This window comes from Macrobrachium nipponense, chromosome 13, assembly GCF_015104395.2.
Source record: "Macrobrachium nipponense isolate FS-2020 chromosome 13, ASM1510439v2, whole genome shotgun sequence".
NCBI lineage: Eukaryota > Metazoa > Arthropoda > Malacostraca > Decapoda > Palaemonidae > Macrobrachium > Macrobrachium nipponense.
The window spans coordinates 90,030,274-90,047,695 of record NC_087206.1 but is presented as its reverse complement, the minus strand read 5'-3'; the positions used below and the strand labels follow the sequence as shown (position 1 = coordinate 90,047,695).

General features: G+C 36.6%; 1 protein-coding gene across 7 annotated transcripts in view; it reads right to left on the bottom strand.

Annotated features, from left to right (window-relative positions):
* Positions 1-1,812: 1,812 nt before the first annotated feature.
* LOC135225189 (UTP--glucose-1-phosphate uridylyltransferase-like) overlaps positions 1,813-17,422 on the bottom strand; it is a 152,981-nt gene continuing 137,371 nt past the window's right edge. For 6 of the 7 annotated variants that reach the window (XM_064264477.1, XM_064264479.1, XM_064264481.1 and 3 more), the window contains exons 2-11: positions 14,489-14,719; positions 14,167-14,349; positions 8,785-8,889; positions 7,910-8,010; positions 5,914-5,989; positions 5,520-5,666; positions 4,560-4,698; positions 3,792-3,929; positions 2,270-2,442; positions 1,813-1,965 (exon numbers count right to left, since the gene is read on the bottom strand). In XM_064264477.1, coding sequence (XP_064120547.1) covers positions 1,846-1,965; positions 2,270-2,442; positions 3,792-3,929; positions 4,560-4,698; positions 5,520-5,666; positions 5,914-5,989; positions 7,910-8,010; positions 8,785-8,889; positions 14,167-14,349; positions 14,489-14,719 — 1,413 coding nt within the window. In that variant the 3' untranslated portion in view covers positions 1,813-1,845. Of the gene's footprint in view, positions 1,966-2,269; positions 2,443-3,791; positions 3,930-4,559; positions 4,699-5,519; positions 5,667-5,913; positions 5,990-7,909; positions 8,011-8,784; positions 8,890-14,166; positions 14,350-14,488; positions 14,720-16,731; positions 16,840-17,422 lie in introns of those variants that run through there. The other variant, XM_064264475.1, reaches the window with a different exon arrangement.

Here is a 17,422-nt window from a genome sequence, read left to right as displayed (position 1 = left end):
CCACACTCGACAAGTCAGGAGAGGAGAAGGACCTAGAAACCCCCCCCGAAGGGGAAGGCGCGATACGTGGAAGTTGAGCGGGCGGCAGGAAAGAAGACGAAGTGTCCGTCACCAAAGGAGTCGCGGGAGAGCTTTCCGACGACTCCTTTGCAGGCCTTCGCTTCTTCCTGCCCTCATCACAAAGTCCACTGCGCCTCCGACCAACCTTATTGCAAACATCACATGGCTCGGCTCGGGTGCATTCGCGCCCCCGACATCCGAGCACACAAATAGAGGGTCTATCTCGGGAAAGATCGGAACTTCCCGCATTTACGCCCTTCGGTACCCGGGCATAGTCTCCGTGGGGTAGCGAGGCGAGGAGATTCCATCATTAATCAAAAACACTTCAAATATTATGAAAAGAGAGAAATGATTGTACTTACAATGAATTCTTTCATACACAAACACAACCATATACTCAAGAAAGCAAACGACGAGAAGCGGGCAGAGAGCGTCGAACACACACGTCCACTCGCTGTGAGGCCGAAAGCAAAAGTGATTTGTTTACCTCCCAGTCGCGCGCGCGCGCCTGTCGGACAAGCAGTTAACTACCGAACCCCTTGTTCGAAAGCTTACGACCTATCCAGCTGCCGCTAGTACCTTCCTATTGTAAAAGGACCGAAGGTTTGTATGCCGTGTCGGAACAATAAAACTTTGGCCGGTAGCTCTTTGATTGCTCAGTGTAGGTGCACAGCGCTGCCCTCTAACGGCAACACTAGGAACGAATTAGCTAACCACCTCATTCTGCTTTATGGCTAATGTCCATCAGAGGGGAGGAGGGAGGGCTCCGATCATGGGCACACCCCAATATAAAAATAACCAGACAACACTGACACCTACACTAAAATAAAATCACCACACATCCCTGAGAGTGATGGGTACTCTAGGTACATTGTAGCTCCTGGCTCTCCAAACTCAGCACCTTAGGTGAAAAGATAGTAGTAGGAGAATGTTTTGTGCTTCCTTCCAAGATGCCAAGTCAGTCACTAAAAATGGTCTCTGGGTATTGGAAAATTTAGACACTGTTTAAGCTTTCATAAAAATAATGAAAAACAAAGATTTCTTACACTTCTGGTAAGTCAATAGTAGAATGGACATAAAGAGCATACAAAGTATGAAAACTACTAAGGAGGTTGAGGCTGTTCTGACATCCTTAGCTTAGCTTCAAAGCAGGCAAAATGTAATCCAAAAAACTGAGTGTCTCAAAAACGAAGTCCATGTAAGATGGAAGACGACACATTTAGGCAGAGGAAGAGACAGGTTATGGATGGTCCTCTGATTTCTGGTTCAGCTCAGGGAATTCCTGAAAAACTTCAACTGATTAGAGAGCTCTCTACAATATTTCTAAGCTGGGGAGCACTACTGGGTGCTTGTAATAGGCAAACTAGGAGCTACGGAGCTGGCTGATGCTTGGATCATGAGTTGAAGCCAGGTTGTGGCTGGAGCTAGAGGAGCTGAGCCTCTCTTCCAATGTATATAACTCGCAGCACACTGAGCAATATCGAACCACATAGAAATGCACGACATGAAGTAGAAGAAAGAACATAGATACACCTTGTTCAATTCATACAAAAGAAGGCTTCAGTGACATTTGTTATGTGGCAAGAAGGGAGTTCCTCTTTGGAAACAATTATTTGAACTGACAACTAAAGACTTCTTTCATTTAGAAATAACTCAATTTTCAGCAGTCACTGTAACGGTTCAGGAAGTATGGCAAAGGTAAGATGTGAAGAATATACTTCATATGGACACAATATAATCTTCTATGTAGTCTTAGGAGAAAATTTAACACAAAACTAGAGCTAACTATTCAAAGAATATACTTACTCTTAAACTGACACCTTTTCCAAATGTAACGTCACCTGACACAGTTAAATGATCTAGTTCCAGCATATCAGGTATAGAGGCAAATCTCTTGAGGAATTCCTGTAATAAAGTTTACCTTGTTGTTAGAAAGAGACTAGTGTCATGTATAGCAGATAGAATACAAGTAACTTCCTGCATTGGTAACTTGAAATTATAAATTCAGCTTAAACAGTCTTCATCCAACTCATTCAAGGGTTACAGTTCCAATTTAAAATTATGTCCTTTCACAAGAACACAACCATAGTACAGCAGGTGTATCACAATGAGATTTATTTCTCAAAATATCAAAAAAGTCTTGATTGACATGGAATTTTTAAGGAAAATACAGAACCATGTCACTGAAAAACATGATCTTTCTACTAACCTTTACTTTACCAAAATGGTTAGGACCCAGTTTGACAAGCGGAGTGGTGTCAAACATCCGAAGAGGGGACATAGTTAAAGTACCCTGCATTAGTGAATACAGATTACTCATCACCAACAGAAGATCATCTGTCTTCTTCACTGGCAAGAATCTTGAACGTGGGACATTAATGCCTGCAAAATACAAACAATATCTGTAAAATATTATTCAGGCAAAGTTTTTATTCCTTTCTTTAAATCTTCAGCTGAAAACCCTTATGCAAAGAGTCAACAGACTTAAATAAAAGCAAACGGGTTCCAAGGGAATATTAGCCTGCAGGGAGAAACAAATTACAGAAAAAAGTGTTAAGTAATTAAGAGGGATAGAAAATATAACAGATTCACCCAAAATTCAGATGTCAACAGAGAGCAAGAATGAATCTGCTCCTTGCTTAAATTATGGAGTGTTTAAAAAGAAGAACCAAGTCAAAGTTCTATAGATCACCATTAAAACTTACTTAATGTGAGGTTTCTTGAAACATAAATCGGTATCATAGTATATAACTTTAATTGAGAAGTTATAAATAAACTACCAGTATAATCCAAGATAAAAGGATAGTCATGTGAGATTGTAATAAGATCTAATTTAGAAATAACGTGTTGCTGAACAAGTTTTTGACATATGGCCAAAGTTTTTTTCAGAACTGTACTTCTTCATATTACTAATCTACAAATTACACATACAGTGCTGTGTAGAAACAGTATTCAAATTAAGACAGAACCTCTGGCAACCATTTTAAAAACTGCAAGGCTTGGAAAACAGAAATATTCTTGTCTTACAAATCTCAAGCTGACAAATTGTGAAATAAACAGGTACTACTATTAAATTCTTAAAATACATTACATATTACACAGAATGCATTAAAAATATATCCAATATGTATATATTCCAGATAAAACTGTTCTAAATGCGGCACTGTACAGCATACCAATACGACTTATCCTAGCAAGGAAGAGGCTAATAAATATATTTTCTCATATGTTACTCTTACCAGTAATAAAAGAAAGAATTCATTGGAACTTCATTAATAAAGCCCCAAATTCTCTCTCACAAATCCCTTTAAATGTACAACAGTAACGCAACACAATTTTAGGAGCACCTCAACCTAACACACATTCTGGGAGTCTGGCCTTTCTGATAGGTAACGAACAAATTCTGTGATGTAGCATTAGACCCTGCATTTAAATATTTCATGATATACCTTACAGCTAAGATTAATTGCAATTGGAACTAACATCAACCTATCAGTAATCAATATTCAATATAAGAGATGTATATCTAAAAATGCATTAACATCTAAAATGTCAGCATAGGAAACGTAATTATAATAGGAAAGCAGATAAGTATGAATGTCTGCTAAGTTGAGGTGTTACTGAAGAAGATCCTAGCAAGCTTTAACCTACACAGACTTAGCATTTACCTTATACCTTACAGAAACTCAGATGAATTAAGAGAAGACACTTAACCCTCTTCAACTACTCACCATGGGCACCACTAAAGCACTTGATAGCTGCACCAACAGCCTGTTCGAGCTGAATTATATTCAACCCATTGTCCAGGGTCTTATTGTTGATAATGACTTCCATATCCATAGTGCCCTCATTCAGAATTTGATCAATTGCTGAAAAAAATGGTGGTATACATTATTCTTTTTTACAAGATATGACAAGTTTTTAGGTAAAATTTATACTTTTTGGCCACAACAGTAACTAATAGTCTAGGCTAATCACTTTTTTTAGGTTGTCCTATTAAGAACCAAAGAAATACTTCAAGAATACGTCTTAATAAGCAGCTGGTGGTGACAATACCATACAATAATTTTAGTCCAACATTAATTACACTATTTCACTTATACAAATGACATTATTAATGGTAAACTGATATGGAATAACATTAGAATACAACATCATTGCAGTTATAGTATTTATTTCTTGGATGGTTTTACAGAGCCCTGAAATATTTCAACAATCAAAAAACTGTAATGCTGTTTAAAAAAAATATGTCTAAAGTTAAGAAGGAAGTAAAAAATTGATGCTATGTTTTTCACATGTACTGGTCTTACATTTCAACACATTTCATACTCAGGAGGAGGGTACTGAAACAATGTATGTATGAATAGTATGGATCAACTTCTTAAAAAGGTTTCCCTCTCAACAACACAAACTGATGTGTTTGCAGCATTTTTCCTATTTCTAGAACTCAGAAAATGTAAAAGAATATAGAGTCAATAATAAAAAAATTGGAACCTTACCTTTAAGTTTAATCCACAAGTTGTTTGTGTTGAAAATTTTGAAAGTTTTGACAGATTTGAAATCATCAACGTGATCTTTTGGGACTTGTGCAATCTCGAGCAGCCTTAACTTGTCTTCATACTGAATCAATGTACCACCCTGAGAGGGAACAATTACAAAAAGGCTGCACTTTACGAGGTAATTTTAAATTCTTACAATACAAAAGAATATAACTTTTTAGTACTACATGTATGTGTATATGTAAAGTATTTAGCACATGTGCTGTTACATATACGTACATAGTTTGGTATTCACAGATTTATGTACTTCTGGTCATAACCTTACTTTCCAGAAATGGGACCTGGATTTTACTAAAGGTACTGCAGTACTATGGGAGCATTTTGGCTTCTCTTTGTGGAAGATAAGAAAATTTTCCCCGCTTTTCAATAACAAGCCAAGACACTTATGAAAAGAAAGAGATTATATTAAGAGGGTTTAAAAGTGTCTGCACTGGAGCATTCTCAATAGACGTATGTAACGTTTTCTGTTCATGAGCAAAATGTCTACTTGCATCATAACAACAAACAATATTTATTACACTTTATTGAAATTGATACTGATATTGTGATGCATCATAATATCAAAGATTGAAAAAGGTTTTGAATGAGGAATTATATAGGGCACTTATTTTCCAACAACGTATACTACGTACTGTATCCTGAAGCGAATAATAAAGAGGACATGAAGAAAGGTGTTTATGTAAAGATCTGCCCTTTTACATTTCTCTGTCATTGAATTTTAGGGAATTAGCCCCATGTGGAATGGTATTCTACCAAAATAAATATATACATATATCCACATACTCTGAGGGATAAACCCTTAGATAATGCTGTACGATCTATCAAACAATCCCATATAACTTCTCTGTACAATTTAAAACAATTAATAACCTTTCATGAAAAGAAAAGCATATTTTTTACCTTAACGTCAGCTCTGGTCTTATCAGTAACTTCCATGAGGAATTCACATTTGCCAGCATCTTCATCACCAAGAAGAAGATTCAAGATATTCAGGTCAACGGTGGCACCAAGGTTATCGATGTTGCTGATGAATACATATTCTTTTCCCTGAAAGGCAAGTTGAAGAAGATATGCACAGTTTCACACACTTCAAATGCTAGCTAATACCATGCCAATATAGTACAATACATAAAACAAAATATGGTGACATATGCATATGCAGTAAAATTACTCTACCTTTTTCTTTTGGATTTTTAATTTCAAGCATCACAAGTTGCATTAAATGAAAAAAAAGTCTTCTTAAATAACTACAGACTTTAATAAGCATGATATTTTTGTATATTGAACAGCTTACCTGACTTATAAATTCCTGCAACAACCCTGAATTCTGGAAAGACTGGTAAAAGTCACCGTGACCTGGGGGATACCACCTGTAAAGAAGACATTATGAATAAGAATAACAAAATAATTCAAAAGCTCTTGTGTAAGGAACTTGTGATATGAACAAGCATCTATTTTATGATAGAAAAACTAATCAATGTAAGCTAAGGATATCTGCAACATTCTTAAATTCTACAAGATTCATGTTACAACCTACTAAGCCTATTTCTTCTTATGAACATTTAATATTTACCTTTAAAAACGGTAGTGTACATGAAAAATGACAACAAATTGAAATATTCTCTATTACCGTAAAACTGTTTAAAATTCATGTATGTGTTATATAAAGCAAAGATGAGATGAACCAAAAAAATATCTTCTTTTGCTATAACAAATGAAGGGTCACCAATCTTATTGAAGTTTATATAAACAAGACAAGATGCCACTGAATATAAGACAGATGCATGCCATTAAATGTGAAAATATTTTCATATTTTTGGTTTATTTTGATTTCAAGAGTTTTCAAATATGTACCGTAGTGACAATTACTGTATATGTACTGTAAATGACCAAGTCTACAGTCATTCTATATGACCTAATTTTCTTGAAATGGTACCATTATGTATTTATAACTAAAGCTAATGAATTTTTGGACCTTCCTTGATTACAGCAGCACCTCAAATGAAGACACTTTGAGGGTTTGGCCTCTCTGATAGATAGTGAAGTCCACTAAATAAAAAAGACCTTAAACATACTATTATATCCTGAATTTGAATATTTTCAAGATACCATCTGACTATAAGTAATCCCTTGTAGTTCCTAACTTAAACCAACCTATACTTTACACCTAGCATTCAATTTAAGAGAAATATCTAAAAATGCATCACATCTAACATTGGCAGCAAAGAAAAATAAAATCACAATAAAGTAGCTGTGGTAATGTGAAATGAGACTGTGGATATTATAGGTATCCCTGAACAAGATCAAGAACATATGATGATGATGCTTGCATATCTTGATCAAAAGCAGAACCTGTGAGAAAGTCAATAATGTTTGTCGACAGAGATCCTGTTTGGTTTGATCAACCGCAGCTATAGTACACTCACCTAAGATGAAGATTTCCATGCAAATTATCTTCCCAAAATCAATTAAATGTATGCATACTCTGGACAGCTCACATATATCCAGTCTTCTCAAGAGATTACCATTTAAACTTATTCGGGAATTATTAAGTACGTACAGTATATTATAATTCACAGTCATTTGTCATTCCTGTATCTTTAATGGTATGTATATGGCTCTTTAAAATGTTCATTCCAAATTTGTTCCAAACATCATTCATTGTCATCACCAAGACAGCCTATCTAAGGTGGTATAATTACATCATAAGGGCTATCAAGCACATCACTAATTTGACAGATGAAATAACTCCAAGAAGATAATTAAAATATCGTTACAAGGATCCCTTGTATTTTCTATCTACACATTAACTTTTACATACAATACAGTGCATACAGGAACAGTTTCAAGACATAATCCCAAAGTGATTTCTAAATCACTAATAACTTGCAGGTACTTGTCAAAGAATGAAATATTGAATTTAGGCCAAAGGCCAAGCACTGGGACCTTTGAGGTCATTTAGAACTCAAAGGGAAATTGAGAAAAAAAAATGTTTTAATGGTGTAGTACCTGGAGGAAAACCTTGCAGTTGCACTATGAAAACATTGTGAGAAGAGGGTGGAAAATAATATGTAAGAAAGTTGAAAGTCAGATGGAAGAAAGAGAATGCAAACAGGAATGAAAGGGGTTGCAGCTAGGGGCCAAATGGATGATGAAAAGCCATAAAGTAATGCCTACAGTGCATGGTGTAAGGTGCACTAATGGCACTAACCCTCCTATGGGGCAAGTGCTGGTCATGGTGTAAATCTTGAGGAAAATTTGCTCAATCCTTATGTGACCCTGATACTTACGCCTCAAGATCAGTCTCTGCGCTGCAGGTTTTGGCAACTGGCATCAGAGATTCCTTATTGATGCGAGGATATCTTGACTGGTTGAAAGTGTATGTCTTCACCTGCAACATGAAGGAAAATAATAGTATTGGCCACATCAGAACATTATTCTGTTTACAGCATCACTGTATATATGGTATAACTTATCTTTTACAGTATACAGTAAGAAAACTACTAACTACAGTATAATTGTTTGCTTGTATTTTGATTGTATAGTGCTTTTACATTGCATGAAACCAGTGGTTATTCAGCAATGGGACCAACGGCTTTTCTGAACCACATTGAGAGTGAATTTTTAGCACCAGAAAACTAAAGTATAATGTAATCTTCTATATATAAATTGAAAAATTATATTCGGGCCTAAAGCATTGTATGTAAATAACAGTTGTGCCTGAATATAAGTAATCAATTTATCCAGTTTCAGCTTTATATGTATGGAAATATTCAATACTGTATTATACACCAAATAAAATACAAAATGAGCTAACTCCTAAATAATTACTCATGCAGCCTGTTACAGTTATGCTGTAGTCACACTTATGAAGTTTAACAAAGAATGCATCACTGTATTTAACCACTGAAAACATTAAAAAATTGCATATTCTATGGGTTGATTTCTAAACTATGTTGGATAAAAACTTATGATACTTTTCATACAAAAGGACACTTACAAAGACCATAAAATAATCATGGCTGCCTTGATAAAAAAAAAAAAAAAATAACAATGATGCACCAGCATTGTATTCATATTGTCAGTAACGTCGACTTTTACTCAACTATGAGGAGTTTCATCAAATCTCTAAAAAAAATCATCATTTGAATGAAAAAGATCTTACCTGAAAACCTTGGTACTTTCTGATGACCTTCTGTGTATCATCATCAGTATTGAACGAGTTCATCAGCACCAATGGGACGTTGCAGTCGTAACTCTTGTTCAGGTGCTGAAAGGATCATAAAAACGTAAAAAAAAAAAGTAATAAAACACAAAATAGAAATTTAAGCATATACCATGTAGTGCTTATTTAGTTATTCCTAATTTATATTCATTTGCCCTCTGAAACCTACAGATACCAATAGTACTATAGTAGATTCACATGAACCGTGGATTTGATGTCTAAGCCAGTCCCTTACAACGCTCCTGATTGGCTGTTGATAAGCCAATCACAGGGCTGGAAATCTCAATCACTCTCGGGTGTTCACATAGGCAGGATGTATGTTCCACCTCTCCTGAGGGATAAGTCTTTCAAAAGTATCCCTCAGGAGAGATGGAACACACATCCTGCCTATGTGAACTCTCGAGAGAGACTGAGAGTTTCCAGCCCTGTGATTGGCTTATCGACAGCCAATCAGGAGCATCGTAAGGGACTGGCCTAGACATCAAATGCAAGGTTGATGTCTAGGACTTTTAATTTTGTGAGGTAATGGGATGCACACTTTAGGGTGGACATCATCCTCATCGTGTGGAACAAGCCCACAGGGACCATTGATATGAAATTCAAGATCCCAAAGACTAAGGTGTTCTTATGAAAGAAGAAACAGAGGGTAATAGGATATACAGAAAGAAAAGATCAGTTATTGGATAAGTAAAAATAAGTTAACAAATTAACAAATAAATAGATAAAAATGTAAGTAAATCATAAAATACAAGGAGAACTATTTTAGGGTTCGACCTGTGTTCGCCGGTGAAAAGTTCCTGTAACCACAAGCTGCCTTGTCGTAGCCCCAAATCTGGACCCTCTGGCATACGCTACGGACGCCCTGAGTATAGATTGGAACCAGTGGAGGAAGGTTTATTTATTCCCTCCAGTGAACCTTCTCCTGAAGGTGCTGCACAAGTTGAGATCCTTCAAAGGTCAGGTGGCTCTCATAGCTCCTCACTGGCCCAAGAGCAATTGGTTTCCCCTTCTCCTGGAACTAGGTCTTCGTCCTCACCCTCTCCCGGACTTGAGGCTGTCGCAACAAGTTCAAACGAGGACTGTGTTCGATTCCTCAGGTCTTCGCAAAACCCTAACTTTATGGATTTCATGAAGTTTGCGGGTAGGAGAGTAGGGGACATTGATCCACAGAACATTTTGTTCTTGGAGTCAGACAAAAGGGAATCTACACTTAGCAGTTAAGAAGTTGTCTACTTTTCTCAGGGAATCAAATATCAAGGTAATGACAATGAACGTGACTATAACCTTCTTCAGGACTCTGTTCGAACAAGGCTTGGCAGCTGCCACAATAACAACCACTAAGTCAGCTCTGAAAAAGATTTTTCTTCTCGGGTTTGGTATAAATCTAACCGAGTCTTATTTCACCTCAATCCCAAGGGCATGTGGACGCCTGCGGCCCATTCACAGGCCGTCGTCAGTGTCATGGTTTCTTAACGATGTTCTCAGGTTGGCCTCGGAAACAGACAACTTCAAATGTGATTACCAAACCCTTTTGCGTAAGACGCTGTTTTTATTGAGTCTGGCTTCAGGTGCCAGGATTTCGGAGCTGTCATCTTTATCTAGGGATCAAGGGCATATAGAGTTCCTTTCCTCGGGTGACGTGTTGCTTTCGCCAAATAAAGAATTTCTGGCTAAGAATGAAGACCCTTTGGTAAGGTGGTCCCCATGGAAGATTGTTCCGCTTCCGCAGGATCCATCTTTATGTCCTGTTAAGACTCTTAAGGATTATTTATGTAGAACATCTACCTATTCCGAAGGCCCCTTTTTCATTAGAAACGGTGGTGGTACGATATCTCTAAAGGGCATTAGGCAGCAGATTTTGTATTTTATCAAGAAAGCCAGCCCAGGGTCATTTCCCAAGGTGCATGACATTCGGGCTATAGCAACTTCTGTAAATTTCTTCAAATATATGAACTTTGATGATCTAAAGAAGTATACCGGTTGGAAGTCACCCTCAGTTTTCAAAAAGCATTACCTTAAGTCTTTGGAGGATCTAAAATATCATGCAATAGCTGTAGGGAGACCAGTGTCTCCTGCTACAACATCAATATAGTACTGTCCTTGTGTCATATGAATCTTTTCCATTATGCCAGCCTCATTAACATTCTACCTACCTTAGCAAATGTCTTTGTTATTAGAATTGATGTATAGTGTTACTTTTATACAAATTATTGGTAATTATTTTATTATGTGTGTGTTTTGTTGACACATGTTATTGCTATATGGCGTTTTTTTTGTAAATAATAAATTGTATTTTTCCTTTTCCAATTCTTAGACTAATTTTGATTTCTTTAACCTTCTGAGTTCAAGTTAATAGTGATTTCACTTTCAGAGGGATGATGTAGCTTGGTGTTTCTCTGGTACAATTTCACAGAGCGACACGACTGAGCCCAGAAAAGGGATTTTGACGTAGGAAAAATCTATTTCTGGGCGAGGAAGCCGTGTCGCCCAGTGAAATCCCCCCCTGGTTTCTTTCCCCCCCCCTTGCTATGCACCAAGCTTCAATGCTATCGATAAGTATGATGTCACAGACGCCTTCAACGGGGTAGCTGGGTGACCTATGGGTCGGCTCCCCGTATTTAGGGTCTTTTGATGAGGAAAAGGCTAATTGGAGGGGTTGCTGTGGTAGTGTTTAACACTCGCCCCAGTTTTATACCGACACCTTTTATATAGGTGAGCGAGTCAGAGGTTTCTGACATGTCCAATTTAGCAGTTCTCTGGTATCATAGCAATATTTTACTAGAAATAGTGCTAAAGGAGACATATTTCACTGGGCGACACGGCTTCCTCGCCCAGAAATAGATTTTTCCTACGTCAAAATCCCTTTTCTAAGTATAAATAGTTTATACCTGACACCCTTTGGGTGCTCGCGAGAGGGTAGTAACCTCAGCATACCATGTTAGCTTTTTTCTCTGGTATATTTAGAATCTATTTATACTTAGAAATGTGAGCTACAGGAACTTCACCGGGCGACACAGGTCTTCCCCCAGAAATAGATTTTTCCTTCGTCAAAATCCGTTTTTAGGGTAGTAATGCATTGCATCTTCACTTCAACTTTTGAGGATCCAACTGCACATCCTCCTCAGGGAGACTGTTCCACAGTGCAATTGTGTGAGGAATAAAGGACCTCTGGAACTGAGAAGTTCGATAGTGAGGCACCTTTACTGCATATTAGTGCCGCTGTTCAACAAATCTGGTTGTTCTAAGTGGGAAATTAGGATCAGTGATCAAATGTGAATGTGAAAAGGATAAGTAACTGTTAAGTCTTATACCTAAAATGGCTGGGCAAAAGAGGAAAGGAATAAAAACTAAAGAATCTATGAAAACTAAGAAAAGTTAAGTTTTAGAGAGAGAGAGAGAGAGAGAGAGAGAGAGAGAGAGAGAGAGAGAGAGAGAGAGATATTGCATAATGAAAATTCTGTTTCCCATCCCCATCATGAACTTAAAATTCACCCCCTCATTGTAAATAAAGGAATTGGCACATGCTTTTATAACAACAGTTGTATTCTGACCTACAAATGTAATAGGGTTGTCAATTGAAAGTCACATTTAATAACATAAAGGGACTTCCAGTAAATGGGTGGACCTTGAAGAGGCCAGAGTACTTGGGCTATTGATGCTTTGACCTATATCTTTTAATGGTCGAACTCATTTTATTACTCTGAAAAGGTGGTTACACTTTCCAATCAGTTATGAGTGTGTCTGCCTACCTGTTACCAAGATCAAATGAAAACTAATGAGTTGATTTTGATGTAACTTGGTTAAAAGCATTAATTGGCAATCCTTAATAGATATTTAAATTTTGCAGAATGTCTATAAAACTGACTTTCTTTACTTGACAACAAAATTACATCAAATCGGTGACCTCCATCAAAAATAAGTCACCTGGAAAATCATTTAACGAATATTTTGACAATATTCAATCAAAATTGGTCATCTATTCTCAAGATCTTTTTAAAAACCAAAACTTTCTCCAATACCCAGTTACCTTAGCGGAAGCTTGTTGACTCAGAATGCTCTTTTTCGGAAGCCATTTTATATTCAAGCTTTAGCTTAATGGAATGGAATGGAATACATATAACTTTACGCCAAAGGCCAAGTTAACACTTTTATTTCAATGCACTAAAAAGTGAAAAATAAATTTCTTGAGACACCAGGATTTTCTTACAATTAATCATGTCTATAAAAATAAAAACATGGGTGCCAAGCATGGAAGAAAATGCTACAGAAAACAAAATGTATATATTTTGTATCTCTTTTAGCATTTCCTTCCGTGTTTGGCACCCATGCTTTTATTAGTAGACATGATTAATTGCAAGAAAATCCTGGTGTCTCAAAAAATTTCTTTTTTACTTTAGCACATTTTAATAAATGTGTTTAAGAAATTTTTTTATATCTTTTCATTTTGTACTTTTTAGTTTTGACAGAAATTGTAACAGATTTATGATTGTAGCTAATGAAAATTATATCCTGTCACGCCAAAGGTGGTTTGAAAAATCCGTAAAATTATTAAATTACGTATTCTACAGAGTCAAAGAAGTTCTGAAAAACTTGAAGAGTTTCATACGAATCCTGAGATATGGGAAGGGGTCACTGTAGGGTCACTAGAGACCATTGCCAACCTACTGATCATGTAGGGTTGTATTGTCACTGGGACTAATTAACCACGCAAAATTTACTGTCGATTGGACGAAGGGAACAGGTAAAAAATTGAGTTACAAGATTTGACCAAGACTAACAAACAAATAAACAGACAAAAAAGCAAGCTAAATAAGTGTATAAAAAGGTTTGAAAGGCATAACAGGAGGAAAACCTCAGTTTAACTATGAGACACTTGTGGGAAAGGTGGAAAGTAAGATGGGAGTAAAAAAGAATATGAACAGAGGTACAATAAAAGGGATAAAAGGGGTTGCAGATATGGGCAAATGGATACTCTAAAGAACCTTAAGTAATACCCTATAGGGAGTTTTTGCTTAAGGAAACTAATCTATTACTTGGGATTAAACAAGAGGTACAGTGGTTTGTACACTCAATCCTTAATGATGTGTTCTTACTTTCATGAGCACATCAATACTCTAAATTACAACAGTGTGCAAATTTAGTACTACATACATACTATGCAAACAAGAGTAGGAAATGGTCCTATATATGTACATTACTTTTCAAACACTATGTTATGTAACTATCCAAGCTTATAAACTGTTCAAAATATCCTAAAAGTCTCGATATATACCTAAACCACCGTATTCAAATATATTCTTGGATTCTTATCTGACCACTCACCTCAATCTGCTGGACAGTGAGATCTAGAAATGTCAAATCCGACCTGACAGGGATAATCGACTTTGGACCTTGGCAACCCATGGATGTCCCCAGACCACCATTCAGTTTGACCACCACCAACTTATCTAACAAGTTTTTGACAGATGACATAGACGGTGCAGAGAGCTCGGCATATTTCCTCACCTGTGGAAAAAACAGATCATTAATCTGTCTTATAAAATCTTATATAAACTAGATGAATTCTATCTAACTTTACAGAAATCACAGCAATGAACAAACTTGTAAGAAATTATAGAAAAGGGCATTCTATCTTTACACTTACAGAATCCCCAGGGAGCTTCTGTATATCACTCCACTCAACAGAAGGCCCAGACTCGTTGATGAAGCGTCCGAAGATCTTCTCGAACCCTTCGAAGTCCTTCTGCACAGTGTCCTTCAGAGGGGCCGGACATGTCTGGATCAATTTCTGCAACTCGTGGGCAAGCTGAACTTGTGCGTCCTTCTTGGTTAGCTCCTTGAACTCCATTGATGGAGACCGCTGGTGGCCAAAAACCTGTGCAGATAATTGATAGGTTTTATTAGTGGGTGATGGATGCAGTGTGGACACAATAAACAAAAGTACTGATAAAAAAAGATAGTTAATGAGAGTTCATATGTGCTCCTGTTCATTGAGGTAAATTATAAACCCAACTCAATCTGAATGAAAAAGTGTAGCTTTAGATTCCACAAGAAGATTACACCTCATATTAAAATGCAGCACAGGGTAGAAAGACTCCTTTAGTACAATCTATAACTAACTTACAGAGTATACATACTCCGATTTCTAAAACTGGGGTCTGGCTACAAACAACTACAATTTTAAATTATAGATATTCGTGACACAAAAATGATAAAATCAAAGGTAATTTAATACAAGGGCTTTGCTAAATATTTTTGCATTTCTACAATAATATTAGTGAGTCATATTATATTAGGTCACATGCAAGGAACACCAGTAATCTTAAATCTTACACTATAACTCAAAATACCTCTTAATCTATAAATCAAACAATTAAAACCCTTAATATAAAATTGATGACGTCCACAAAGGCAGTTTGTGCAACAACTGCTAACAATTTTGATGGGAATATTCAGTAAGGTCAGAGCACTAATGAAAACCTGAATTCTTTCTCTCTCATCCAAGAAAAGTTAATAAAAATATCCCTTTAATTAACGATATGGACATACGCAAAAGTATAGGTCAATATGAAATGGGAAAAAATTGCAAACATGATATGCAAACAATACACATATCCAACACATAGTCTAAAAAGAATTACAATAAATATTAGGAAGAATATACACAAAAAAACACTAATGAATATAATAATAATGAAAGAAATGGAAACCCAAATATTTTTCGTTCATTATTTGGGACACTCAACATCCCCTACTTCAAAATTAAACTCGATGTTTTGCTGTCAATATTTAGTATCACTTATTTTCTATTTACAGTCTCTCATTTTATTGTTTCATTATCAACATTTAGCATCTCTTCACTTATTCTTGACCCTCTTCACATGATGAAAGTCCATAAAGTAACTTAATTAATACTTTGGACACCATAAGTATCCTTCTACCTTTGTTATACGTATTTTGGATCCTACACACATCCTTATTCATCTATACTCCAACCTCTTCAACTTAACTTAGTACTATAAGGCATTGTGGGTCTTTTTAGTGACTGAAGGAACTTAATGATGAAATTTAAGCAACAACATAGCCCAGCACTGGGGCACTTTCACCAACTGGGGGCTTCAGACAGTGAAAAGGAGCTGAAGGGGGGAAGGGGGAGCAAGATAAAAGAAATCTAAAACAGTATACCCAAAAAGAAGAAGTGCATATGAAGCTCTAAAGGTGAAATGAGGAGGAAAACTCTCAGTTCCAAAAAGGAGTAATAGTTAAGAGAGGTTGGACAGCAAGATGGAAGAAAGAAAGGCGAATGGCGATAAGGTTAAAGGGGTTAAATAAGCCCTGTAATAAATCAGTTATGCAATAGTTACAGTTGCCCAGTCTTGTGATTATACATTTAAATCAAATCATTTGTATGTAGCTATTCAGATAGAATGGAATATCAAATTCAGGCCAAAGACCAAGTGAGGGACCCCATGAGATCATTCAGCAACGAAAGGGAAATCGAAAGTGAAAATGTTTGAAAGGTGCAATGATAAGAGACGGTGGAAAATGAGACGAATGAAAGAGAACATGAACGGAGGTACAGCAAAATGAAAGAAACGGATTGCAGATAGGAGTTGAAGGGAAGCTGCAAGGAACCTTGAGAAATGCATACAGTGCACCACATGAGGTGCACTGATGGCACTACCTCTGGGGAGTATCACACATAAGCTTCACAAACAAAAAGACATACGTACACAAGTACAGAGAGAGAGAGAGAGAGAGAGAGAGAGAGAGAGAGAGAGAGAGACTTAAGTTTTTGTACAGCCACAAACGAAGACCATACACATGGGTGCACACACACACACACAAACAGACAAACGCAAAGAGAGAGAGGGAGAGAGAATTTACCTCATTATAGCGGTCATAATTCCTGGGCAGGGGCAGACAGCCGCCAGAAATGCTTTGAAGCAACAAGTAATCCTTGGAATTGACAATCACCATCTTTGTACAGACTCTTTTTTTTTCTTTTTTTTTCACACCTCAAGTGTCCAAAATGATCTTTTACAGGCCTATGTGTGGTATAAGGCCTCACGCCATACAGCAATCTTATTACAGTATCAAAATTCTATAACGACATTTCCTTATAAAATTTTACAATTTACTGGCCTACACCTAAAATGAATTACAGGAAGTTCATGTGGTGGTTATGTGGGCCCTTTGTGTTATGTCAGGTTTGGTAATGTGTCATGGTTGTGTGGAGTTTGGTACAATATTAATTTTTTATACTGGTAAGAAGTTTTAAGATATATATATATATATATATATATATATATATATATATATATTATATATATATATATATATATACAGTGGTACCTCGAGATACGAAATTAATCCGTTCCGAGGCGGCCTTCGTATCATGAGTTTTTCGTTATCTTGGAACAACATTTACATGTAAAATGGCTAATCCGTTCCAAGCCCTCCAAAAACACCCCCGTAAATTATATTTCCAGGCCTAAAACACATGTTCTAGGGTTACAACGCGATCCGACGGAAGAAATATGACTCCAAAAAGGCAAAATACCGTACATACTTGAGT